This window comes from Malus domestica, chromosome 04, assembly GCF_042453785.1.
Source record: "Malus domestica chromosome 04, GDT2T_hap1".
NCBI lineage: Eukaryota > Viridiplantae > Streptophyta > Magnoliopsida > Rosales > Rosaceae > Malus > Malus domestica.
The window spans coordinates 5,402,460-5,429,668 of NC_091664.1; the positions used below are offsets into that span (position 1 = coordinate 5,402,460).

The window sequence follows — 27,209 nt, forward strand, 5'->3', positions numbered from 1 at the left end:
AAATTCCTATCACTCACGTTGTCAAACTTAGTATCGTTCCTTCAATTGATCGATACAAAATTCTGATATAAAAGCAGATCAAGTATCAATCTGCTTCAAGTATTCGTTCTTCGCTTTTTCAATAAATTGACAAAACTAAACCCTAAATCAACAACTCTAACTGCCTCCCTCAAAAATTTTTTATACAATTAAATCTGAGTGTGGATTTGAAATAGAATCAAAGAGGTTTATGGGGCTTTTACCCAAAGATGAGAATGAAGACTCAAAAGACTTGAAGGTATTTTGCACAAATCAATGGAGGCCTTTGTGCGCAAGGTTGTCTTCCTCTTTTCAAATTTTAATTAATTTTCTAGTTTTTATTCTTTATCAGTTTTTATTCTTTTTCAATGTTAATTATAATCCACGTAAGCATCCAAGTCATTGAATGATTCATCGAAGACCCTTAGATGTTATGTAATCTAACGGCTTAAAAGGAATGTAAAAATGTTTGTCAAAATCTTTGTCCCTTGATCCCTCCCTTTATTTATTTATTTTTAAAATTTGTACAAGATCCCAAAATATCAAAGACCGATACCGATAGGTAAACTTTGAGAGATTTTTCAGTGTGACCGGTACATGGGGTGATACATCATATGTTACTATATAAACGATAAGATATATGTGCTAAAAAGTTAATAACTTAAAAAATAAAATTTCCCATCATTACAATTAAAACACGTGATGTACCATTTATGTTCCTGTCACAACTAAAAATTTCTCGTAAACTACAATTTAGGGTTATGCCACGTTTACGTAAAATGATTTTCGTCAAGTGAGTTAATAAAGGTGGAATGACTTAATTAGGTACCATCTTGATTTGTTAACACCTATTTTCACCGACTATATTGATTGAGTTTTAATTTTAGATACCATCTTGATGGTGATGGTCAAATTTAAGGACCATTTGTGATAAAAAAATCTTATCACAATTGATCTAGTAGAGCTTATACTTAATATTAGGGCTGACATTTTGAACCCGACCCGTTAAAACTAGTATTTGGGTGGGTGCTTAACGGGTTAGGTTGTTAACAGATCAACCTGTTAGTCACCCGTTAAATAAGGGGTCATTTTGGGTCAACTCGCGAAACCCATTAGCACCCATTATGGAGGACTTTTGTGTAATTTCAAAGTTGGAATAAAAAACCTAGCTCTCTGAATGTTCTCTCACGTTCGAACTCGGATTGCACGTTCCTCTCCCGGGGTGCCGTTCTCTCCCTTATCTTCTTCCTCAAAAATCAAGGTTTCACTAAGTTCTGCCACCCTCTCTCTAGTAAGTTCCAATTCCCTTTCACCTCTTCGGCTCTTCTTCCATGGTGATTACTTTTTGTTTCTGCAGATTATATTTTTCGTCTATTTGTCTCAGTTTTTGCTTGAGCTTCGAATTAATTTGGAATTAGTTGATTTGTGTTTGATGATTTCAATTGCAATTGTGCTTTTGTTGTGCAAATGGTGCTTTATGTGTGTGATTGTGTTTTTGTTCTCTTCATTCGCAAGTTAGATAGAGAGAGAACTTCCCACTTCTCCATCCCGCACACACTCGATTCATACACACACACATACATACGTTATTCTTCTATTTATCCGTTTCTAGTTCTACCATGGGTTCGATGGTGATTTGGAAGATTGTAGTATTATATATATATATATATATATATATATAAATAGATGTAGATTGTTAGTTAATGTTTGTAATTTTGGGTAAAAGATGTGTAATTTGTATTGGAATGCAAAATGTAAAAAAAAAAAAAACAAAAAAATTTGTTAACATATGAAATTGGTGATTTATTAGCTTTAACGGATTGGGTTGAACCTGACCCAAACCTAATAAACCTAACCCGTTTACAGGTCCACTTAATATATTAACTTTCCACTTTTATCTAGCAATATAAAAACCTTATGTATTATTTGCCATAAAGTCATGCGTACATTTTGACAACAACAAGAAACTTTAGTATATTGATAACATTCTAGACTTTCTTAAGCCTCGTTTGGCAGCTTGGACTGTACTGACTATTTCTGTCGGATAGGATAAATAGCCACCAGACAGTACTGACTAAATTAGTCGGGCGTTTGGTGCAGTATCGGACTAATGACTGTATTATTTATACTGTGTTTGGTTTGGTACTCTATTGGATAAGAAACACAAAAATATTATTATAGCATATCCAGATCCTGAATACAACCTGCAACCATAGATGTCCATGAGACAGTATCCAACCTAGGAGTGCAGCATCTCAAGCCATAATCGGATAAACGCAAAATGTTTGTAATTTTGGGTAAAAGATGTGTTTGTATTGGAATGCAAAATGTAAAAAAAAAAAAAACAAAAAAATTTGTTGACAGATGAAATTGGTGATTTATTAGCTTTAACGGGTTGGGTTGAACCTGACCCAAACCTAATAAACCTAACCCGTTTACAGGTCCACTTAATATATTAACTTTCCACTTTTATCTAGCAATATAAAAACCTTGTGTATTATTTGCCATAAAGTCATGCGTACATTTTGACAACAACAAGAAACTTTAGTATATTGATAACATTCTAGACTTTCTTAGGCCTCGTTTGGCAGCTCGGACTGTACTGACTATTTCTGTCGGATAGGATAAATAGCCACCAGACAGTACTGACTAAATTAGTCAGACGTTTGGTGCAGTATCGGACTAATGACTGTATTATTTATACTGTGTTTGGTTTGGTACTCTATTGGATAAGAAACACAAAAATATTATTATAGCATATCCAGATCCTGAATACAACCTGCAACCATAGATGTCCATGAGACAGTATCCAACCTAGGAGTGCAGCATATCAAGCCATAATCGGATAAACGCAAAGAAGAGTGGACATTATTCAACGCCTTCCAGACTTGAGCGTGAACTTGTTTCCCGTACTCATACTCAAAAGATTCAACCGAGATAATAACCCAATTCACCAAAATGCTCGAGGATAAAAAAAAACAGGAGAGAAATTCATGAGGTAATAATCTATGCCAACCAAAAAGTAAACCAATTTAGCAAATTAACAGAGATAATAACCCAATTCACCAAAAAGTTCAAAAAGTTCAAGAAGTTGGGAAAAATCGCCCAACTAATTTGTTCAACTGGGTTCAAATTTTCAACATACCTAACTCAAGATCTTTGCAATTCTTGCAAAAACCCAACCAAATTGATTTATTTTCAAATGATTCGATCCATACCAGGCAAACAAACCAGGTGGGTAGTGTTCTTCTGGCAGGGGAGATGGGCGCACAAGCAAAAAAAAAATATATATACAGATCAATTTTTTTTTTTGAGATCTGAAAATTGCACAAAAATAGGAGGAGGGCAGAACGGAGAGAGAAGAAGAAGAAAAATAGAAGGAAGAGGGCGAAACAGAAGGGAGGATGAGAACCTGGGTTCAGATGAGAGAGCAAGCAACGCAAGAGAGGCGGAGAGAGCGAGAGAGGTTGTGTCTTCTACCCGACTAAATAATACCGTCCTTTTGGAAAGTATAACCAAGCGGGTATCAGCAATACTAATTAGGTTGGGCAAGATTATATAATCCGGTGCCTATTTAATCCAAACGGGCACCAAACACCGTACTCCGTATTATTAGTACTGTCTAGTACCTTATACGGTGTGCCAAACAGGGCCTTATAAACCTAACCCGTTAACTTAACAGGTCAGGTTGAACTCGACCCAAACCCAATAAACTTAACCCGTTTACAGGTCTACTTAATATATTAACTTTCCACTTTTATCTAGCAATATAAAAAACTTGTGTATTACTTGCCATAAAGTCATGCGTACATTTTGACAACAACAAGAAAGCCAAGCGTGTATTTGTCTCTCCACTTATCGCCACAACTTCCACATCCGCCTTAGGACCTCATAGAGACTTTAGTATACTGATAACATTCTAGACTTTCTTCACTCTATTTTAGTAATAAAAAATTAACTTGTGTATTACTTTATTTCACAAATACAAGCATATTTTGGTATCTATCTTTTCATGGATGAACCCTAAATCATGATTCATGACAATTGGACAATATTCAATTCGTAAAAGTGAGATACTGATTATATTTAAGTTCGAATATTAATTGTTGAGTTTTGTATAAATATATTGTCCAAACAATAAATATGTTATTCCCCAAAACAAACAATAAATATGTTTTTAAATATGAAGATTTTATTTATTTATTTTTAAAATTTGTACAAGATCCCAAAATATCAGAGACAGATACCGATAGGTAAACTATGAGAGATTTTTCAGTGTGACCGGTACATGGGGTGGTACACCACATGTTACTATATAAATGATGAGATATGTGTGCTAAAAAGTTAATAACTTAAAAAAATAAAATTTCCCACCATTTCTATCAAAACACGTGATGTACCACTTGTGTTCTTGTCACTAGACCTGTAAACAGGTCGGGTTTATTGGGTTTGGGTCGGGTTCAACCCGACCCGTTAATTTAATGGGTCATCCGAACCTAACCCGTTAAGCTAACGGGTCATCCGGACCCAACCCGTTAAGCCTAATAAGTCACCCGTTTTCACCCGTTAACAATTTTTTTTGTTTTTTGTTTTTTGTTTTTTTTATTAACATTTTGCATTCCAATACAAATTACACATCTTTTATCCAATATTACAAACATTATATATATATATATATATATATTTGTGGGGATTGAAGTACACAAAAGTCCAACTATAAAATTACACAAAAGTCCTTCTTAACATGTGCTAACTGGTTTTGCGGGTTGACCTAAAATGATCCGTTACTTAACGGGTGACTAACAGGTTGACCCATTAACAACCCAACCCGTTAAGCACTTACCCAAATACTAGTTTTAAAGGGTCAGGTTGGATCGGGTTAACGAATCGGGTTCAAAATGCCAGCCCTACCCGTCACAATTAAAAATTTATCGTAAACTACAATTCAGGGTTATGCCACGTTTACGTAAAATGATTTTCGTCAAGTGAGTTAATAAAGGTGGAATGACTTAATTAGCCTTGTGCATGACGTGGACTTTAATTAATGGGGTATTGTTTCGTACAATTCAAATACATTTTTCTTATAAAAACAAATGCAATGCAAAATACAGGAAAAATTGTGTCCCCTCTATCGAAGCTCGAAAGGCTTCCTCTGCCCAGTTCTTCTGATTCGCGTGCCTCCACATCCAATCTCCATCTCCCGTTGCTTTTTATGGTGTCCGAAATGAGAATTTTCGAAGCTGCTCTCCGGTTTTGAGGAAAAGAGTGTGGAGGATTTAGGGCTTGCTGCCGTATCTGGAATTCAAGAAATCGAATGCTCGGAAGAAGACCAGGTTTCAAATTAAGGTCTGTATCTGTTCATCAAGCCCTAGTTTATTTATTTGAAATATCCAGAGAAATACCATTTTGTTGTAGAAATTCAGCAATTTGAAGGCGGTGTTTTCGTGTTTTCTGGCAATTTCCTCTCCCTGCTATTACTGTTTCTGGAGATTTGTATATGGAAATGCTATCCCAAACCTGCTCTCGGACCAAGAAACGATTTTAGATGTTTTGGAATGTGTTGTCGAATTCTCAATTGCCCTTAAAACTTGGTGTTTCCATGGTTCTTTTACTGGAGTCAATAAATAGTTGTAAAATTTCAGCCGTAGATTGATGGAAATTCGTCTAATTTGCGCCGTTATTCTCACTGAATCAAAGCCGAGCTGCCCAAGCTGCCCAATGTTCTTGTATGGTAGTTCTTATTGTCTTCGCAGAAAATTAGGGCCTGTTTGGTATTGAATTTGAGTACAAAGTTTTAACTCAAAAACAAATTTTAATTTAAGAACAGCCTATTATAATTTGAAAACAACAAAAGTCAGGTTTTAGTATTTTTTTTTTCTTCACAGATTCAGATCGCAATGGACGTCTGAGTGACCTGCGCCGCACAGACCACGAACAGGCCTTCTGCCTCACCAACCACGAACGACCAAGAGATTCTGGCCAGTAGGGTGAAGGTTCCCGCGAATAGCTTTAAGCTTCGAATCTCTGAGTGCTTGATTGGGGACGAGACTGGGCCATTCTCTTCATTGTCAGGAACGATCAAGGTAATGGGTCTTTCTCTCACTGTTTTGTTTGGTCCCTCGGAATGGAGAAAATGATCAGAAAGTTGGATTTATGTGTTTTATGTGTTGGGTTGTGAGAAATTGAGTTTATCTGTCTAATTGGTGTGATTCATTTATGTACTGTGTGTGTGTGTATATATATATATATATATTAACCTAACCGACAATGTGGCATTGCAAATCGCAATCCAAACTGATCAATTTCGGTTCCAGGAAGAACAAATACAAGCTTTTGTTCACAAGGACATTGAAAAGGACTAGGTCGTTTTCATTCTCGGTGAAGAGCATTCTGGACAAGCCTTACGATCTCAAGAATCCGATTATCGAACAAGGTCCTCCTCCTCATCTTCTCTGTTCTTTGATATATATATATATATATTAAAAGAAAAAAAAACCATGCTTTAATGCTTTGATTGTTCATCACTCGCATTTTACCTAGTTAGTTGCAGAAAAGGATTGGGAACCACCATCTGGTTGTGATTAATTTACATGAAAAGTGTATTAAAAATCCATTCTTTGTTAGTCTGATGGTCATTATTTGCTATCCCTTTTTCCAATCAAACTCAACTTTTGAGGAGTTTTTGGAAGTGGGGTTTGTTTATTCGATGGTTAAGAGCTTGAAAATCATCTGTTTAAGCTGGATTTTTGCTATCTTGAATCGATAGATGGCACGAATTAGCTGATGGGTTCATATCCTTTTTTTATGTTGACACGGTAAATATGTGGTTGGTTACAAAATTCATATGGTTGCTTGTTTCATATAATGGATTTCTGACATTTGCTACATGTATGTAGCAAGTAATATTATGTGATATACTTGTTTCATTGGATGGGTCTTTGGAGTAGCCAAAACGTCAAATGTTTGAGTTCAAAAATGAAATTTTCATATTTTCTCTGTGAATGCTTTAATGATAGACTTGGTGTTTGAATTACGTTGTGTTTTTTAGCGATGGTTCCAGTTTGGATTTAATAAGAGAAGTCTCATTTTCATTTTGGTGTCAAAAATTGTGCAATTTGGATTTTAACCCTTGGAATTCAACAAGGTTAGTGATTTTCACTTGTGTTCTCATGTACCCTTCTGTTTTTTGGAACCCTTGATTTGCTTTGATTCTCCATTTGATTCATCATGTTCAAAGGCTGGAAAGACAGGATGAGTGCAGTGGTAGAAGCACTTCCCATCTAACCGAACTTGGCAAATTTCAATAGGAGCCTTTGTGAATATCTTGTTTTTTTCATTAGATACATTGGATTCTCTGGTACAAATAGCATCTACTTACCTACAAATAGTATGTAACTATTTATTATAATCAGAAAACTATAGATCCGTTTGTTGTTGGAGGGGTGGAGTTTGATGGAGTTTTCGATAATTATAAAAAGGGTTTTCGTAAAGTTTCCAGTTTGGGAAAGTGGAGGTGGTGATTTCAATATTTCTGGTATTTTCAGGGCTAGGAGTGGTAGTAGTACTACTGGTGCTCATCATTATGAACATCTCCTCCATGTCCTCTTTTTTTCTTTTGTGTGTGGTCTTTTTCCTTCTCAAATCCCTTTCTTTGCTGCTGCTTTCTTTTTACCATTCTCTTATTTTATCTAATGGCATTAACATTAACATTATACTTTAGCATAAATTTTAATATTATACTTCAGCATTAACATTCATAAGTTGATGCAAATTATCCAAATAGGAAGTAAAGATGCATTCCCGTTGCATGTTATGCCGTGCACAATTTCATTAGAATGCAATCAAGGAATGATACTTTGTTTCAAAAATTTGAAGACAATGATGTTGATGTGGTAGAGACCATATAACCGGTTCAATATGGCTTGATTATGAATAAGCTTATGCATTTGAATGACGACAATGTTACGAATGATGTTAGAGACCATATAACCGGATCAATGTGGCTTGATTACGTCAATAACAATTAGTCTCAAAGTTTATTGGTTTTCTAGAATGTTTTAATGTAATATTTATTGTCTAAGACTTGAAGTTTAATTTGATTATCGAGCATGTATGTGTTGTATTAGCACATAGATATCAAAATAGTATGTTTAAGGTTTAATTTGATATGTTTTGTATATCTTAAAACAAATACATAATTGGGGAAAAAAAACTGTTTTCAAGAGTTAAACCAAACAAGTTTTCAAATTTTTAGATTCAAAAGTAGTTTTTAAGTTCAATGCCAAACAAGTTTTTGAAACCTAAAAAAAACTGTTTCTAAGAGATGATCCTGAAAATTAGTTTTAAGAACAATTCAAGTTTTTTGAATAGGATACCAATCAGGCCCTTAGGGTTTTCTTCTCCTCTCTCTTTCTTCCCATCTCCCTCTCCTTATTCCACTGCCTCTCTGATTCTCTCCCCATACTCCCCCTTCGTTGGCTTCTTCTTGAAAATTTGAGAACCACCATATGGATATTTCTCCCCCATATGAAAGGCAAAATCTCCCTTTCTCCAAATTTGCATTTGAATCCTCTACTGTTCGTACTGGTATAGGGAAAGCCAAAAGTACGCTGTCTACTTAGGTTTATCCTGTCTGCATCTATTTGTAAAACAAGCGGCAAGTTCTTCCCAACTGGGTATTCAAATATTCTTCTGAGTTTTCCTTTCCTCTTTCCTTTCTGATTGATTGATTGTAATTCTATCTGGTTATTATTGTGATTTGATCTTATTTTGTTTGCCCTAGCACATTTATGTTGTTTCTAATTTTTTTGATGGATTCTCCTTATATTCCGTATATGAGATTTGTCCAGTATTTGTTAGAGAGATTTCTTCTATTTCTTGGTGTTGTTGGTTTTGGAATTTTGATTCTTAGTTCTTATTCCATTGATGACTTCTACTTCTATTTTGTTGTGCTGAGAGTTATATATTTTATGAGATTTTTTATAATTAGAGGTTTATTTTGTCTTTTTTGTTTGTATTAAGGTCCCCAATTAATTACCTTGCCTATGGCCCAAGAACATCAGGGCTTGCCCTGGATCTAATTATTAGATTCTTCATTTGGATCTTTGTTATGTGCTGAGCAGCTATATTTATATTCTCATTTCAGTCTTCTGAAATTTCTTAATGGTTATTGCAGTGCTGTTACAACATGGGTGGTGATTCATATGATGGTTCCCAAGATGGAAGGGATGAAGGTACAGTTGGATGTTTATCTCATTCATAAATGTGTTTTGCAGTTCAATGAGTTGTTTGCTCTTTGTTAAAGAGACAATTGTATTAAGAGAGGAGAAAATTAACAAAGAGGTTGGCCAAAAGAGTGAAATTCCCCCGCACAAAAAGCAAAGAAAACAGCCAGTATGAACAGCTGAGAAGGCCTAAAAGACAGTAGAGGATATCCGCCTTCAAGTGTAGCCTAAGAAGATTCCCCTGAATTCTTAGTAAAATGAAGCCCAAAGAGGAGCAGCCAGAAACAGAATCCTACCCAGAGCTCTGCTAAACCAACTCCAGCAAAATCTTGAAAGATCCTTCTGTTTCTCTTTACGCAAATGACCGCATGAAACATTCAACCCCACATGACCTTGGCCTTCTTACCCTACCAAGTCAAAGCACGAGGTTTACCAAAGAGGAACAATCCTTTGGGATTACCCAAGTGATACCCATCTCGTTAACCATCTTCAGCCAGAAACTCAACTTTAATTGTTTTGACCTTTGTATTTCAGTACTCATTTACTGTTATTTATAGTCTTGCATACTGATTGAGTGTGTTCTGAAATTGTTGATATGATAGATGATGAGGAAGAATATGAGGACGTTGGTAGGGGTAGTCGATTTCTTGGATTTATGTTTGGCAATGTCAATGACTCTGGTGGGCTTGATGCTGATTACCTTGATGAGGTAAGTTTACCCCCCTTAATTTCTCTCTCTCCTTTATATTTTATACTTTTGTGGTTTTGAGCAAGCAATGAAATTTGTTAGCTATAACATAATCAATCATGTGGATATTCATTGGTGTTTCCATCTTTCTTATTGAGTGTTTTGGGTTCTAATTTAGTAATGTAATCTTTGTTGCTAACCCACAGGATGCAAAGGAACATCTTGCTGCACTTGCTGACAAGCTGGGTCCATCATTAACAGGCATAAATGTATGGATTCCTTATCCATCCATTTTGAACTTTCTCTTAATTGTAGTCTTCCATATTATTTTGGGTCCGGTTGTCATGACTTGTAATCTCTTCTTTTTTACTTCTAGTCCCTGATACAAAATTTTTTATTTTATTTTTAGCTGTCAGTAAAATCACCACAAACATCAACTGATGCTGTTGAAGAAGGTGAGTGTTGTGAGCCTGGAAAAATGATCTTATGCAATTTTGTGATGTTTTGCTATTAACTCACCATCCACCCCCCTCCCCCGGTTCATATTTTTAAGTTATATTTGGGCATGACATTTTCTTCTATTGGCTATCAAGTAAGATCATTTTGAGAACAATAGGTATCTAGTGAATGCACTATGACTACTCCCCCTAATTTTATTTGTGATGCAATATGATTACTCTCTCACAGTTTACTTGTGAGTGCACTATGATTTCTCACTCTCAATTCATTTGTGAATACACTGGGGTAGTTTTGTGATAAATTTAATTTAATTCGGATGTGATAAATCTGACTTTTTCTCCTTCCAATCTTGCAACACCCAGATGAGTTTGGATGCCACATTATGATCACAACCATTAGTTCACTCCTTTCTCTCTCCCTTTCCACTCCCTATTTTTATGCTAATGAAATATTTTATTTCCGGCTGTCTAATTTATATCCTTCATCTCCTAATATCCACTTTGAGAGGCCGCTTGTGTCTCCTAGCAGATGGATTTTGCGACAATGGTCATAAAAGTAAAAATTGTTGCTGCAAATTAGATAAGTTTGTTTCTACTGTGTTGCTGAGATGTTTAACCTCAGATAACTTTTGTGTTGTCTGTGCCTTAGGGTTGTACATTGTACAATTTGAACTTCTGCACTGGATGAAGTTAGGGTGGTTCTTATATTCTCTGCTTTTTATTCGACCGTAGCTAGTCTGTTTGTCTCATAACAACGCGGGAATAGTTGTATCATAACAATGTGGGAATAGGAAAGAAATTCAATGTTGTCATTCTGATGTTCTGAGTAAGCTCTCATTTTGCTCTCTTGTGTCAGATTATGAAGAGAAGGCTGAAAATGCAGTTAATTATTTTGATATTGATGAGGATTTTGAGGGACCAGAGATTCAAGCTGCTACTGAGGAGGACCATTTGTTGCCAAGAAAGGAATATTTTTCTGCTCAAGGTTCATTTGCTACTTTGGAGCCCACAAATTCTATGTTTGATGATGAAGATTATGATGAAGAAATTGGACAGGAACATGAGGTGGTTGAAAGCAACATAGATGTTCAAACTATCTCTTTACCAGGTTTTTTTTTTTCATTTGAATAAGGTTTTTGTTTTTTGCCAACTTTTTCATGGTGCATTTGTCAGTGTGTACCTAGATATTAGTGATGGATAAGATACAAGTTGATGCAGTTGTATAATTCAATAGATTGTCTTGCAGGGGTTTCTACTGGAGAAAAATATTCTGAGGATGATTGTCAAATTGGGGGTCTGGACTCTGGAAATTTGGCTGCTCGTGCAGAAGAGTTTCAGGTCAGATTTTGAGAGTAGAAAAAAATCCATATTGTTTCTGGCTTTTGGATAATATTTAAATTGACATGTTAAGATATACAGAAAGGATTATCTTCATTCATGTAAGGCTTCTTTTCTTGTATTAGGTGCTTGTTTAAAGCTGATCAAATGGATAGATTATATTTGACAGTAATTGTAAAACCAAAACATGATTTAAATTCTAGTAAGGCATGAAAAAGAGTGGTGGACTACAGTATAAACCTTAAATGGTTCAAGCAGTGAAATAAAAAAAATTGAAGGTGATCACAGGAGTTTCACTTTGCAAATCTTAAATCTAACAGCACATCCTAGCCACTCTGATTTATAGCATTGGTTCCTTTCACTTGTTGCAGCTCCCCATGGTGTTGAAGTTATATTATTATCTTAGAAAATAGGTTTTCCCACTTGGTCCTGAACTCCTGGCGTATGTTGTGTAGATGTAGAGTCTTCTTAACATTATGTAGGATAGATCTTTTGTGCTCATTCTGGGCTAAGTGAATACTAGAAAGCATCATGGCAGAAATTAATTTCCAAAAGAGCCAAGCTGCAGTCTCTTGGTAGTAGGTTTGCATGTGTGGTGGGATATTGGCCAATGAATTTTCGGGGTTTTCTCTAGGTGGAAACACGCTCTTGGGATCCTGTGAGAGAGTTTTTGCCAAGGGTGGGTTGGTTGGTAGACCCACGAAAATGGCCACCCCTAGTGCCAGTGCCTTTTTATGTCACTGATGTTGCGTTGGAGCTTGAATGTTCTGTCCCGGTATATTTTAATTCTGTTTTGTATTGAGAAAATCATCTGTTCTGGCAAGTTGGGGCATGATCGGGGATATTACGACATAGTTTTCGTTCATTGGTAGGATGCCAGGCAATACGAACTACATTATACTACTACATTATGTGATATGGGCGATATGGCTATATTTTCTCTAATTTGTTTGAGACGCTATAACAAATGTTGTTGGGGGGGGGGGGGAGCTAATTTGTGAATGCAGGTGTTTTCTTTGTCATGGGAACGTGTCTTTTTTTTTTTCCCACTCTTCAACTTAATTGTATATTAACAGTGCTTATCATGTTTCTATTAGTCCTCATTGATGTTTACATCTCTCTCGGATATTACAGGAAGTGCTTACAGATAAAAGTGCCACACCGCTGCCAGTTCTATGCATAGAAGATGGAAAGGTGATATTACGGTTCTCGGAAATCTTTGGTATTCATGTGCCCTTGAAGAAGGCGGAGAAAAGAGATCATAGGTACTCTGTTCCTAAAGGTATGGGGCTTATATATGTAATCATCCTTAATAACGTAATTTTGCTAGGCAGAAGTTACTTATCTTTATGGCGGCAAACTACTATCTCAAAGCATATTCTAGGAAATATGTGTACTTCTTTTCTTTTTTGGTTAAAATTTTGGTAGCAATTAAGGTTATCTTCCTATCATGTAGGCCTTGTAGTTTTGTTTTGAAAAAAAACGTTTTAGTTATTTTATATTTTGCTTTATCAAGATATCTTTAGTATTTTTTTTTCACAACTGCAATCCTTTCAGATAGGTACAAATCCATGGATGTTTCTGAGATTGTTGAAGAGGATGAAGAGTCATTCTTAAAAGGATCTGGTCAAGGATTTCAATCTTTGAAACAGGCAGATGCACTCAAACATGACATTTTTTCAGCACTCTATGATGAAGACTCGGACTTCGCAAAGTTTCGTGTTCTAAAAGGGGCAAATTCAGTGGATCTGCTGGATGACAGGGCAATAAAGGACTCTTGTCTCATTGCGGAACGAATGAAAGAGAATCAAATAGTTGACATTTCTGTGGAAAGGCAATCACCTTTGTGTTCAAAATTTTATCCTCTTGATCAACAAGACTGGGAAGAGGGAATTGTTTGGGGAAATTCTCCTATAGCAAGTGACAATTCTGTTGAGAGTTGTGAAATTTCGGGACCTGACGAAGCTTCATTTAATAGTGAAACAGAACCTTATAGTGGGACACAAAATATTCAGTTAAAGCCCCAAAAAGAACCTGATGAGAAGGATCACGCTGTTATGCTGCGTAGCTCATGTCTATTGGAGCCTTTTGGCTCAAGAAATTCATCAGAATTTTCATCTCTTCCTTTCTCGGAAAGCAGACGCCATCCCCAACTTTTAAGGCTAGAATCTAGATTTGAAGTGGATGACCATGCTGATGGTGCAATGGAGAGTGTCAGTAAGAAGCTTCATCAGAGTGACGCTGTGAGGCAATTTAGCAAACTCACTTCACAGAACAGAGACATGCTGGAAGGATCTTGGTTAGACCAGATAATATGGGACCCAGATATGCCTACTGGGAAGTCAAAGCTTATCCTTGATCTTCAAGATGAGCAAATGCTTTTTGAGATTTTGGATAACAAGGAAAGTGAACATCTCAGGCTTCATTCCGGGGCCATGATTGTGACTCGCCCAATAAAGTCAAGTAATGGGGATTCTTTTGAGTTTCCAGGTCATGGAGGTCAATCTGGGTGGCGATATGTTTCTAATGATAAACACTATTCAAATAGGAAAACTTCTCAGCAACTGAAATCAAATTCTAAAAAACGCACAGCGCAGGGCATAAAGATTTATCATTCACAACCTGCACTGATGTTACAGACAATGAAACTGAGGTTAAGCAAGTAAGATGTATTCTTTATAATACTTATTCTTTTTTGTTTAGTATCGCTCCATGCTTTTTTGTCTTGTTAAATTGTTGTATTCTTGATTTTCAGTAGGCATGGTTTAGAGTCATTTGGCCCAACTCTGTTTGTAAATGGGGCTTCTCTGCACAAGTTGCTGTTAGCTATACCAGGTCGCTCATAAGCAAGCATGAAAATATCCATATGGGTAGATATATTGGCAGTCCTGTATAAGCCATGTTCCTTCACAAAGAAATATAAATTACAGCTAATCTGTAATTACTTTTAGTTGTATAAAAACAGAGTAGGTCTTGCAAGTTCTTTGAGATTTTGAATTGATGATTGACTTTAGGTAGTTCTGGTTATCGCTTTCAGAAAATATGTCCATCTAAAGGTTATCTTACAATGGGCATGCTGGATTCTAATCATTTTTATTTGGGGAAGCACACAAATGGAACTGGTTATAATAATGAATAAGCTTTCTTGTACTTGTACCTGATAGATATCCTATGGGTTTCATGTTGATTTTTATTTGTTAAATTTGTACTTAAATATTGTATTCCATCCGACTCCTGCTCTTACATGCTATGCTGCCTTTCTTAATTTAATTATATATACATATATTTTTCAGTAAGGATGTGGCAAATTTTCACCGACCAAAATCTTTATGGTATCCTCATGACAATGAAGTGGCTGTAAAAGAACGAGGAAAGCTCCCCACGCAAGGACCAATGAAAATTATAGTTAAAAGCTTGGGTGGCAAAGGAAGTAAGCTTCATGTGGATGCTGAGGAAACAATATCTTCTGTTAAAGCAAAAGCTTCAAAGAAGTTAGGTTGTCACTTCTTTTTTGTCTGTGTTTTTTCTATGTAAATTGAAGTTTAATAATTGATGAAGATCTTATGAAGAATCTACTGCATTGAAATTTGTATACAAGTCATATAGTTTACTCAGTCCTATTTATTTTGTAGATTTTAAGCCATCCGAAACAGTGAAGATGTTCTATTTAGGGAAGGAACTTGAAGATGATAAATCTCTTACTGTCCAGAATGTTCAACCAAATTCTTTGCTTCATCTTGTTCGCACAAAAATATATTTGTTGCCAAGAGCACAAAAGATTCCTGGTGAAAATAAATCTTTGCGGCCTCCTGGAGCATTTAAGAAGAAATCTGATCTTTCTGTGAAAGATGGTCATGTATTCCTAATGGAGTAAGCAGCCTTGAAATACCTGTTTTCAATCTTTTATGTGGTTGCCTCATTTCCAGTACGAGATGGTTTGCTTGCATCTTAATTTGTTCAAAATTACATCTTGCATATAGAAGAGTGTCATGTTAGTTTTCATTTTTCATTTCTTTGGTAACAAAACTTCATTACTACCATAAATACAATATAAATTTCGTGAACATGCAAGTTGTTCTTTTGCCTTGCATGAACTTTTTTCAACTGTACAAATATGAAGGTGTGCCTAAACCCTTGTTTTTATTATCTTTTCAGGTACTGTGAAGAAAGACCTTTACTTTTGAGCAATGCTGGTATGGGTGCAAGATTATGTACTTATTACCAAAAATCAGCCCCAGATGATCAAACTGCTTCTTTGTTACGCAATGATAACCACAGTTTGGGACATGTCATTTCACTAAATCCAGCTGATAAATCACCTTTTCTTGGAGATACAAAAGCTGGTTGTAGTCAGTCATCTCTTGAAACAAATATGTATAGAGCACCTGTATTTTCTCATAAGGTGCCCTCAACTGATTATTTGTTAGTTCGTTCTGCAAAGGGGAAGCTTTCAATTAGACGTATTGACCGCCTAAATGTTGTTGGGCAACAGGTTTGTTCTAGCGAAACTCTTCATTGCTTAACCCTTGAATATTTTTATTTTTCCTCTTGGGTTTTCCGAATTGTTTTTTCCCTTCACTCTCCTGTTGGTGATTTATTGGTGATGGATTTTAATCCCTTGCTTGATCTTGCTTTTCGATGGGGTATGATGTTATGCAAACCAATTGGATGACATGTGAATCTGAGGTGTTGTGGTAAACGAATTATAATGTTAGCTTGATCTGATTTTGTTTAGAGTAGACAGCTATATTGGAGCCTCTTTCTCATTGGCATTGGATGTGAGAAATGGTACTGAAACTTTGGATGACCTAAATGCTTTGTTGCCCTCATTACATGTCGTTGTGGTGAAGTTTTTCAGGGAGGGGTATTGTTGTAGACGAATTATAAAGTTAGCTTGGTTTGATTTTTTTCATAGTAGATGGCGATATTGGAGCCTTTTTTCCCATTAGTACCGGATGTGCAAAATGCTACTGAAATGTTTTGTTGCTCCCATTACATGTCCTTATGGTGAAGTTTTTCCAGGGAGGCCAGGTGAATTGGTGAAGTTTTTTTAGGTAGTGTTGGGGAGATGTACTGTGATGTCAATTTTTTGGGTGGTGTTGATGGAGCGGAATTAAAGATAATTTAAGGGAGTGAGGGATAAAGTTTGCTTTTGTCCTTCCCTTTGGATGCTGCTATATGCAGAGTGCAGGGATATTTATTTTCAGGCTTTATGTTATGATTGGTGTGGTGCCATTTTTATATTTAATTCCACTCATGTTTTCTAATATTTTTTCTATGTTAGTTGCATAAATGGTCCCTGAACTATTCCTCATGTTTCATTTTTGCTCCGGAATTTTTGTAATGGGGTGTGATTGTGGTGTCAAACAGACTCTTTTCCGTTAACCCTGTCCAGTTTTCTGTTAAATTTTGAAATTCATCCTACAATCTTAAAGCTGAATGGAACATTAAAATAAAAATAAAAAAACTGAAATAAATATTGTGGGGAGTGGGCTCACAATAGGTTGTCTTTGGGAAGGGGTGGTTAATTTCCGACCAAAGTGCACACTCTGGAACTCCCTCTCTTTAACTCCGTCAACTTTCTCGACCTTCCCCAATACGACGGGTTCAGACGAGTACCACCACAATACAACGGACCAGATCTCTAAAACTCTCACTTCCGTGACCTCACTAACGAACTCGACTCTCTGCCAATGAGAACGCTCATCTCTGATCGACAATCAAATTGAAGTTTAATCTTTTGCATTTCGCTCTGTATTCCTTATCCACTTTTTGTACATATTTTCTTTAAAATTCAATATCTTGTTTCCTTGCGATAAAATATACATATATACTATATGGTGATAGTGATAAAACTACAGAAGGGTCGGGTGGAGAAACTGTGAATGGCAATAGGTCCTTAATAGTTGAACTTACTTATTAGTTAAACTTATGGATTTATTGTTTTCTTCTATTATTTTATCTAGGAAGGCTACTTTTACGTCAGTTGCTTTCTATTCTAGTATTCATTTGGTTCATAAGTCTTTATAATGTAGAGCTGTGTTTTTTATTTGACATGGACTCCTTGTCCTCAGTTTTCTAATTTCTCCAGGAGATTAGTAAAATTGGTTTTGTTTCAAAATATAAAAAATAAAATTTCCTCATCATAATTGCATGGTCCGAGTATTATTTTATTTGTGTCTAATTGTGCACTGCCAGCCAATAACAATATCAGTATATCTATATGTGATACAAGACAATCTTTTGAGAGCAAAGTATCTTTAAAATTGAACTCTCTGCATTCATTGTTTGCAGGAACCACTCATGGATGTAATGTCTCCTGGAACTAAGAATCTTCAAAATTATATGATCAATAGGCTTCTTGTCTACATCTGCCGAGAGTTCCGTGCTGCCGAAAAGCGCCATTTACTTCCTTGTATCCGCGCAGATGAGTTACCTTCACAATTTCCTTATCTATCTGAACCCTTTCTTCGGAAGAAGCTGAAGGAACATGCAAATTTCCAGGTGATTTTCATTTTGCTCAGTTCTTTCATGCCACATGTTCTCTTTTGATTCATTATTTTTATTTTATTCGTTTTTACCATTTTCCTCACTCAACTGAACATTATAAATGGATATACAACACATTTCCAGAGAGCATCAAATGGACAATGTATGTGGGTTAAGAAACGCAACTTCCGGATTTTGTCGGAGGATGAATTAAGGAATTTGGTGAAACCAGAAGAGGTGAGTTACACTTTAGATCGTTTTCTTTTATGTTTTTACTAAGTGAGTTATACTTGCTAAATGTTGATTTTTGATGGGGAAAATACATATAAAAACTGATTTCAATTATTTCAAAGTTATGTGATAAGAGTATTCCATTATCTGACCTTGTCCTGGGGTCAAATTATCAGTTTCTTGACCTGTTAATTGCCCTGCTAGTAGCCTTCTATCAAGTTTTCTTCTACGCTTGAATGGTAATCCTAAATATGTTCTTGTTGACCCCTAATATTTGTTAGGTTTTTCCAGCCCATGATAAGTTGTCATAAGTCTATAAGGAATTATAGTCTTAGAGGATTAAATTGTTTTCCCAATTGGAGTTATTTTCCCAATTGGAGTTAGTTTCTCAATTGGAGTAGGATTCATAACTAGATTCCAATTAGGATTAATAATCCTTATTGAAGAAGACCTTTATTATGTCTATATAAAGGGGCTGTTGTACTAGTTTTGAATTTAAGGGAGCAAAACAATAAATTGTATACCACTCAAGGGATTAGAGTGAGAGAATATTGTAAAGTGTGTGTGAGAGAGAAGAAAAGAGAGTGTATTTCTTGTTCTTGTTCTTTCAGGTTTTTCGTCAAGTCATAGTTCTAGAGATTTGGCAAGATTATTGGTTGCACTCATTATTGATATAGTGAAATATTGTTGTTGCTGTCCCATGGACGTAGGCACGTATTGCCGAACCATGTAAATTCTTGGTGTTATTTATCTTGGTTATTTGTTTTTTGATTTCTGAAGTCATTTTGTTTTTCCCATTCTTAACTGCGATATTCTCAACAATATTTGTATTATCCTTAAGCTGTTGGTTTTGAACTTCTGATCATTCTTCACCAAAATCTTATCTAAATGTAAATAGGGTGGTTTTATTGCCACCCCCAATCTGTTGAAGTCACATCCCGTGCTGAAAATACCCGCCACATACTTTTAAATTAACGTATTAACTAAAATTACCCACCCAACTTAACCAAAATGCCCTTAGTAGTTATCCACCAATTGTTGAAAAATAGATTACACCACCCAACACATCAATTGCCTTAACTTGTGAACTCCTCCCAGAACCCTTAAATTCTCATCTTGAATGACGAAAACACTGAAGATCTCATTGTTGCTGGAAATTGCAATGTCTACGGCAACAGTGATACTTACTATTGAGCTTGTGTTCATTAGAAAAGTACCAAAAATGGGGAGGAATTTTGTCGGGAACTACTGAAAATTTGCAGAGTTTTTGGTTATTTGCGACCAAATACTGGGACTCATGATGGACTTCCAGTATTCAGCAGAAATAAATTGAAGAGGATTTTCGGTTTCTTGCTACTGAACAGTTTCATAGTTTTCGGTTGATTGTTATGATGAACTTCTAGTATTTAGTGGACAGCAAACACATATTTTTGGGTTTTTGGTTGCTGGCCACTGAACCTTTACATACTTTTGGGTTTGTTGCTACTGAATACGGTGCCTTATAATGGCCTCAGTAGTCATTTCATGTTGAGAACATGTATTTTTCATATGAAAAATTTAGCGATTGCCATCAGTAGATTGGGGGTGGCAATAAAACCACCTACATGTAGATATGCTTTGGCTTCCTTGTATGCATCTAATGCATCAGAGTTTAAGTCTTCCTTTCTCATTTTATTTGTTTGGAGTTTAGCTGACCTTAGCCCAACGCTGGTACGGTAATATCTTGTTTGTACCGGTGGACTTCTTGTTCACATGATTGTACTTTTGTCTTTAATGAAAGTTTTTGTTACTCTTAAATAAAATAGAAAGAACTCTCGTTTTTTTTAAAGGACAATAAAACACACCCTTTTTCTCCTCCTACATACCCCTATTTAACCCGTCCATTGCTTCTGTTTGATTTATTCAATCCCATGGCCAGAAAAAAAAAGATGGGTGTGAAAATCAGCTCCCTAAAACTGTAGTTGTTCTGATTTCATATCTGTTAAAGAAATATTGTTACCCAAAATTATGACTCAAATTTATTAGTGTATAAGGGCCAGTGCCATTTCTACCTCGTCAACCAAGGTTTTTTTTATTTTAATAGGCCACATTAAAAAAATTAAAATGATTCTGGCACTTGACTTGATAGATCCCCATAATTCCACGATTGCATATTCTTCAAGATGCATTCATGTTTGGAAACTCTTCTCCTTTTTCTGTTGGAAGGGCCGCAGCCATATTTTGTTATTCTGTTTAAATAGGCTTCTTTCTGCTCTATTTGGAGAGTGTATTTACAATGTTTTTACATTTCTTCTTTACTCTCTCTCTCTCTCTCTCTCTCTCTCCCCTCCTTCTCTCTCTCTCCCCCCATAAGCTCGTATTTTTTGCCTGAAGTTTGTTATAGAGTCTTGGACTGCATGCTCCATTTTCCTCTACTTTTTCCCCACAAAAGATTTTGTTGATGATGATGATAATATCAATGTTTAGAGTCACTAAAAGTTTTTTGTGTAGCTACATATGCGCATAATAGTGTTCAGTGTTGTGATTGATATGTAACAATGTTTTTTCTTTTATCTCGTAAATCTTTTGTTTGAATCCTCTGAATATTAGATAAATGGATGCACCATAATTTCTATCCTGATGGCTGTTGTCAAAGATAGATAAGGGAAACAACTCATATATCTGTCCTTTGTATTTCAAGTTTGCAATAAGCTATTGGTTTGATGTATGAACTCAGTGTGTTAAATGGTTTTATTACCGAATAGATATGTAGCTCATGTCACTTTGTTGTTTTTACTTTTGAGTTTAGGTGTGTGCCTATGAAAGCATGCAAGCTGGTCTTTACCGGCTCAAACATTTGGGAATTACTGAAACACATCCGTCTGCCATATCTTCTGCAATGAGTCGTCTCCCTGATGAAGCAATTACTCTGGCTGCTGCATCTCACATTGAAAGAGAACTGCAGATCACTCCATGGAACTTGAGTAGCAACTTTGTAACCTGTACACAGGTAACCTATCTCTTTGATTTTATGATAGTTGATTTTCATCATTTTCTCTTTTATTTGTTTTGCATCATATGCTCTTTCTGTTCTAGTATTCAATTGGGAATTACTGAAACCATCAGTACCTTTCTTTCTATTTATATATTTATTTACATGAGTTTCTTTGTTCCTTTCAAAGGGAAAAGAAAATATTGAGCGTTTGGAAATATCTGGTGTTGGTGATCCATCTGGCCGGGGCCTAGGTTTCAGTTATGTTCGTGCTGCTCCAAAACCATCAATGTCAAGTGCAGTCGTGAAGAAAAAATCTGCTGCTGGTCGAGGAGGTTCCACTGTTACTGGAACAGATGCTGATCTACGCAGATTAAGCATGGAGGCTGCACGAGAGGTGCATTAAATCTGTTCTAATTTTTTATTGTTCTTTTGTTAGAGTGTTTGTCTATGGCCTCTCAACATAAATTTATCTTCTTTTGTAGAATAGGATATTTATGCATCACCGTTCCCTTCTGAAAATTTTGTGTGTAATCTAACTTTATTTGTTTTTGTTGTCTTGCATCTTGGATTGTGTTCTAATTCCCAGGTTCTTCTTAAATTTGGCGTTTCTGATGAGCTGATTGCAAGGCAGACTAGATGGCATCGTATTGCGATGATACGCAAGCTTTCAAGTGAGCAAGCTGCATCTGGGGTTAAAGTTGATGCAAACACTATCAGTAAATATGCACGTGGCCAGCGTATGTCCTTCCTTCAGCTGCAGCAGCAGAACCGGGAGAAGTGCCAAGAAATTTGGGATCGGCAAGTGCAGAGTCTTTCAGCTATAGATGGGGAAGAAAATGAGAGTGACTCTGAAGGAAATAATAGTGATCTAGATTCCTTTGCTGGGGATTTAGAAAATCTGCTTGATGCAGAAGAATGTGAAGAAGGGCTAGGTGGTGTTCATGAATCCAATCATGATAAATCAGATGGTGTTAAAGGGCTTAAAATGAGAAGGCGCCCTTCCTTGGCTCAGGCAGAAGAGGAAATTGAAGATGAAGCAGCTGAAGCAGCTGAGTTATGCAGGTTGCTCATGGATGGTAAGGATATTTTTATTTATTAACTAGTTACATTTGTGATATGAAGAAAATACTAAATTAGAAGATTTCCTTATCCCAGTATAGGTTGTGTAGAATGGACAATGGAAAAAAAAAAGTAGTTGCAACTTGCAACAAAACCACAGTACATAAGTGGGAATTTTTGTGCTTCTAAATATTTGGGCAACCACTTTTTTTCTGGTGAATGGGGTTCTTGGAATTTCTAATGGTCGTATGATATTGAGTTCTATCTGCTGGATGTCATTGTGGTGCTGCTACTTGTGATATATGGTTGACCATGACAGCTTGTACACAGATGATGAAACTGAGAGGAAAAAGAAGAAGAAAACAAGAGTTTTGGGGGAGGAAGTTGGGCTGGCTCCTGGCATGCGAACAAGTTATATCGTAGAAAATGCAGATAGGGGGAAAAAAATAATTGCTGCTGTACAACCTGATGGATTCTATACTCCAAAAGATAATTCAGTCGGAGATGCGAAAGTGGTAAGAATGATTCACCTTTTCGTCATATTTATTCTTTATTTATTTTCTCTTTTAATTCCACTCTTGTTTCAACATGTAGGTCATGTCCGATCATGAAGATATTCATTCTCAATGTATGTTGCTTGAACTGTGTGTGATGTTCTATGTTTTCGTTGCAGGTGGAAAATTTTCTTAAAAGAAACAAGACTGGAAAACTAAAAGGAATGAAAAAGAATGATACTACACATACGGGTCTGATGAACAAGAAACTGAAAATATCAGGAGATGGTGTCAAGGCAAGTGTTCTAACATTTTTTTTCTTGCTTCGTGTTTTGAGCTTATTCCTTTTTCTTTGTATTTCTAATCTTCTATATTACTTACGCTGTTACCGACTTCTGTATTTAGTTTTTTTTTTTTTAAACTTATTTGGCCATAACTTTCTTTTTACACATACATTTCCCTGATTTATGTTTTAATTTACGTTTACAAGTAAACTTCCTGCACTATGAAGGTCTGATTGTCAGACGTTTAAAAAACCTTGTTCGCTTTTGTTTGTAACCCATACTTTGATATGCAGTTGTAGATTTTCTTCTATTCTATACCAATACAAGACTCAATCTGGCTGTGACTTTGGGAGGCGATAATGTGTTATACTGTTGTTCTTATGTGTCCTACTTTAGCCTTTAACATGAGTATGTGCTAATAATTTTGACTTCCTCTTTGGATTCAGAGTACTTTTAAGGAGAAGAAATCAGCACGAGAGAAATTTATCTGTGGAGCATGTGGTCAGGTTAGTGTAGAGTTTGGGTAATATTCTGCTAAATAATGCGACTCCAAATCAAATACTGATTGCTCACCTTTTCGATGGCCAGCTTGGACACATGAGGACAAACAAGCACTGCCCCAAGTACGGATATGGAGAAGATCAGGAAACACAGAATGATACTCCGGACCCTGATAAATCATCTGGAAAGACAACGGCTCTGAATTCATCTAGTCAGTCTCAACAGAAAACTACTACAAAGAAGCTGGTACCTAAAAGTGCAACTAAAATTGCCGTGGTTGAAGCTTCGGAGGTTGAAAACCTTGGGCTGAGCACAAAGGTTCTTCCATTGAAATTCAAATGTGGGTCAACTGAAAAGCTTCCTGATAAACAGCCTCTTGGAGAGACAGAGAGTTCTGAGCGGGTCACATCTGATCCCGAAAATGGGAAGCCCACTATGAAGGTGCACAAAATAATAATTTCGAACAAGATGAAACCTGAAAATGTACCTGTTGAACCTCAGAAGCCCCCTATTGTGATGCGACCTCTGACAGATACAGATAGGGGTTATGTCGAATCACAAAAGCAAACTATTGTTATACGGCCACCAGCAAATACTGATAGAGACCAGGGGGAGTCTCAAAAGCTCTCAGTTGCTAAACGGTCGTCAATGGAGGCAAAGAGAGAGCAACATCACAAGAAAATTATAATTAAACGTCCAAAAGAAATTATTGATATAGATCAGATCAGTCAGGATGGGGGAACTCCTGTTGAACACAGGAAAACTAAAAGAATTGTTGAATTGACAAGTTCTGAAAAGCACAGGAAGCAGGAGAACGTGTATTTGGCTAAGGAAGCAGCAAACAAGAAAGCTAGAGATGAAAGGAGATTACGAGAGGAGCAAGAGAAACGGATAAATGAAGACAGATTGAGAGAAGAGAGGGCCAGGAGGCTTTATGAAGAGGAAATGAGGATGATAGAGGAGCGAGAAAGAATAGCAGAGCTTAGAAGATATGAAGCATTAATCAGACAAGAGAGGGAGGAAGAAGAACGCCAGAAAGCAAAGAACAAAATGAAGAAGAAAAGGTCTGAGATAAGAGATGATTATTTAGAGGACTCACGTGCACGAAGATTAGACAAAAGGATGCCAGAAAGAGATCGGGGTGCAAAAAGGAGGCCAGTCGTTGAATTGGGAAGGCATGGTGGAGAATCTACCCCAGCAACAAAGCGCCGTAGAGGGGGTGAGGTAATATGTTCATGCTTACATTCAAGTACTTATAATTCATTAAATTTTTCCCTCGCACACAGCACCCATATTACCACTGGTTGTGCACTCATTCTACTCTGCCTGCACTTGGGTGAAATTTAGTAATAGATAAGTAATCTCAGTCCACCAGCTATAAATTGCAACTGTTTTTTCTTTTAGAATTAGAATCCTTTTCCAGTAGGTTCAGCTTTTACACCAACTTTTAAATTGAGTTGGTGTAGTATTTTTAGATCGCGTGATTATTTGTGCCTTTGCTGGTTAGGATTCTCTTTGTTCTGCAATGGAGGTAGGTTTGAGACCTTGAAGAAAAAGGATTTTGGGGTGCAAGGTTATCTCACATTGGACATGGGGTGTATTTAGAAACAAAATAATTTTGTAAAGGGGGGTGTATTCAGAAAACATAATAATTTTTCTAAAAGGGGGAGTATTCAGAAAACAAAATTGTTTTGTATAACATTTTTAGGCCTCGTTTGTTGTTTGGGATTGGCTTCATTTGGATAATTCACTAGATTCGGATAAAGTTAAATAAAAATATGAATGCCAACTTGCATATTTTGTCCAAGTGAAGGTGGAAGATGGACCCCTCATAATTCCCACAAAAATGTTTGGATTGAGAGGGACAAGTTTTCTTTACGACTTCTCCATTGTCTACCTTCACTTGGACAAAGTATGCAAGTGACGTCAATTTTTTTATTCAACATTCATTGAATCTAGTGGTTACCTAAGCCAAGCCAATCCTTGACAAAAGAGTCATTTCATGTTGGGGCATACAAGTCATTCAACATTAAAATTTCAAGGGGTGTATTTAACAAATTGTGGAGTGCTGAGTGTCAATAAAACCACCTTTTTTTTTAATTTTATTTTATCTTAGCCGGTCTACATACCAGTGACATTTAGAAATTGTTTTAGTACAAACCGTTGTAATTTTGTTCTTAACTTTTTATACAGGTTGGTCTGGCAAACATCTTAGAGCGTATTGTAGAAACCCTCAAAGATCGAATTGAAGTATCATATCTTTTTCTAAAACCTGTATCCAAAAAGGAAGCTCCTGATTACTTGGACATCATAGAGCGCCCCATGGATCTGTCTACAATCAAGGAGAAGGTGAGGAAAATGGAGTACAAGAGCAGGGAGCAATTCAGGCACGACGTGTGGCAGATTACTTATAATGCCCACAGATATAACGATGGACGCAACCCAGGCATACCTCCCCTTGCAGATCAGCTCTTAGAGCTTTGTGACTATATGTTGGTTGAGAACGACGAAAGCTTGACTGAAGCCGAAGCGGGCATTGAATATGTAGATATCTAGATAAATTGATTCTAATTTTATCGGTCATTTCTTTATTTTCTGAGAAAAAATGCCCCAGTTTTGCTGGAGCATTTTTTTATGTGTTGGGGAATGGGGATCAAGTGACGGCTTTGAGTTCGTCTCACGTCAGGAGGGATCGAAGAAAGAAACAGTCGCCCTCCGAGTGCACGGTAAAATTGTGATTGCCGGTTGAAATCTGTGTTTATGTTGTTCAGTAGCATTTGGTTGCGAAATTGTATTAGTTGTACAGTGCAATGCTTAAAATTTACGATGATGTATCACTACTTCCTTTGAAATGTCGGTTTTCGGAGTGCCGGATTCCGGCTTGTGCACATTTGCACGGAGGCGTTCTTTGCACTTGTTGACTTGACGACTTCAATCGCATTATCTTCGAAATGTAATGGGATCACAATCTAAAAGTACAGCAAACTGGGTAAGAGCATTTTCATCAAACAGGCTGCAGTAAATTTCTGCCTTAGATTGTTATGGCTGTATTGAAGTGTTTTTAAAATGGCTGAAAACGCTTTTGATGAAAATGTTTTTGGAATCTATCTTAAGTAAAATAAAAATGAATCATGGAAATGCATTTGAAGTGCTTTTGAAACTCTAAAACATGATCTTTAAAAGTGTTGTCATTCCATTAGCCTACTTTACACAAATCAAGGGTCTTGTCTCTCTCTCTCTCTCTTCAAGAGTCCGAATATCCAAATCCTTGCCTTCGACACTCTATGTAGACCAGTGGAAAAGAAGAGAGAGCCTTCTTTAAGAGTATTTGAATTGAGAGGTTTGAGGTTTTAGGTTTCATATTTTAGGTTTACTTGTAAGCGAGAATTTTTAGATTGATTATAATTTGAGGTTTTAAGTTCGATTCTAGCCAAAAGCGAATATGAACCAC

General features: G+C 36.3%; 1 protein-coding gene across 1 annotated transcript; it reads left to right on the top strand.

The window, feature by feature from the left end:
- Positions 1-5,114: 5,114 nt before the first annotated feature.
- Positions 5,115-26,610, top strand: LOC139194904 (transcription initiation factor TFIID subunit 1-like). Its single transcript, XM_070819938.1, has 24 exons — positions 5,115-5,364; positions 5,904-6,101; positions 6,333-6,451; positions 9,194-9,251; positions 9,845-9,951; positions 10,137-10,199; positions 10,340-10,385; positions 11,245-11,496; positions 11,635-11,726; positions 12,861-13,008; positions 13,284-14,388; positions 15,020-15,222; positions 15,359-15,596; positions 15,882-16,218; positions 18,021-18,230; positions 18,360-18,452; positions 21,235-21,435; positions 21,608-21,814; positions 22,007-22,496; positions 22,810-22,994; positions 23,153-23,269; positions 23,704-23,763; positions 23,846-24,982; positions 25,952-26,610. The coding sequence occupies exons 4-24, from the start codon at positions 9,206-9,208 to the stop codon at positions 26,312-26,314; spliced, it is 5,700 nt and encodes a 1,899-aa protein (XP_070676039.1). The 5' UTR covers positions 5,115-5,364; positions 5,904-6,101; positions 6,333-6,451; positions 9,194-9,205; the 3' UTR covers positions 26,315-26,610.
- The last annotated feature ends 599 nt before the right edge of the window (positions 26,611-27,209 follow it).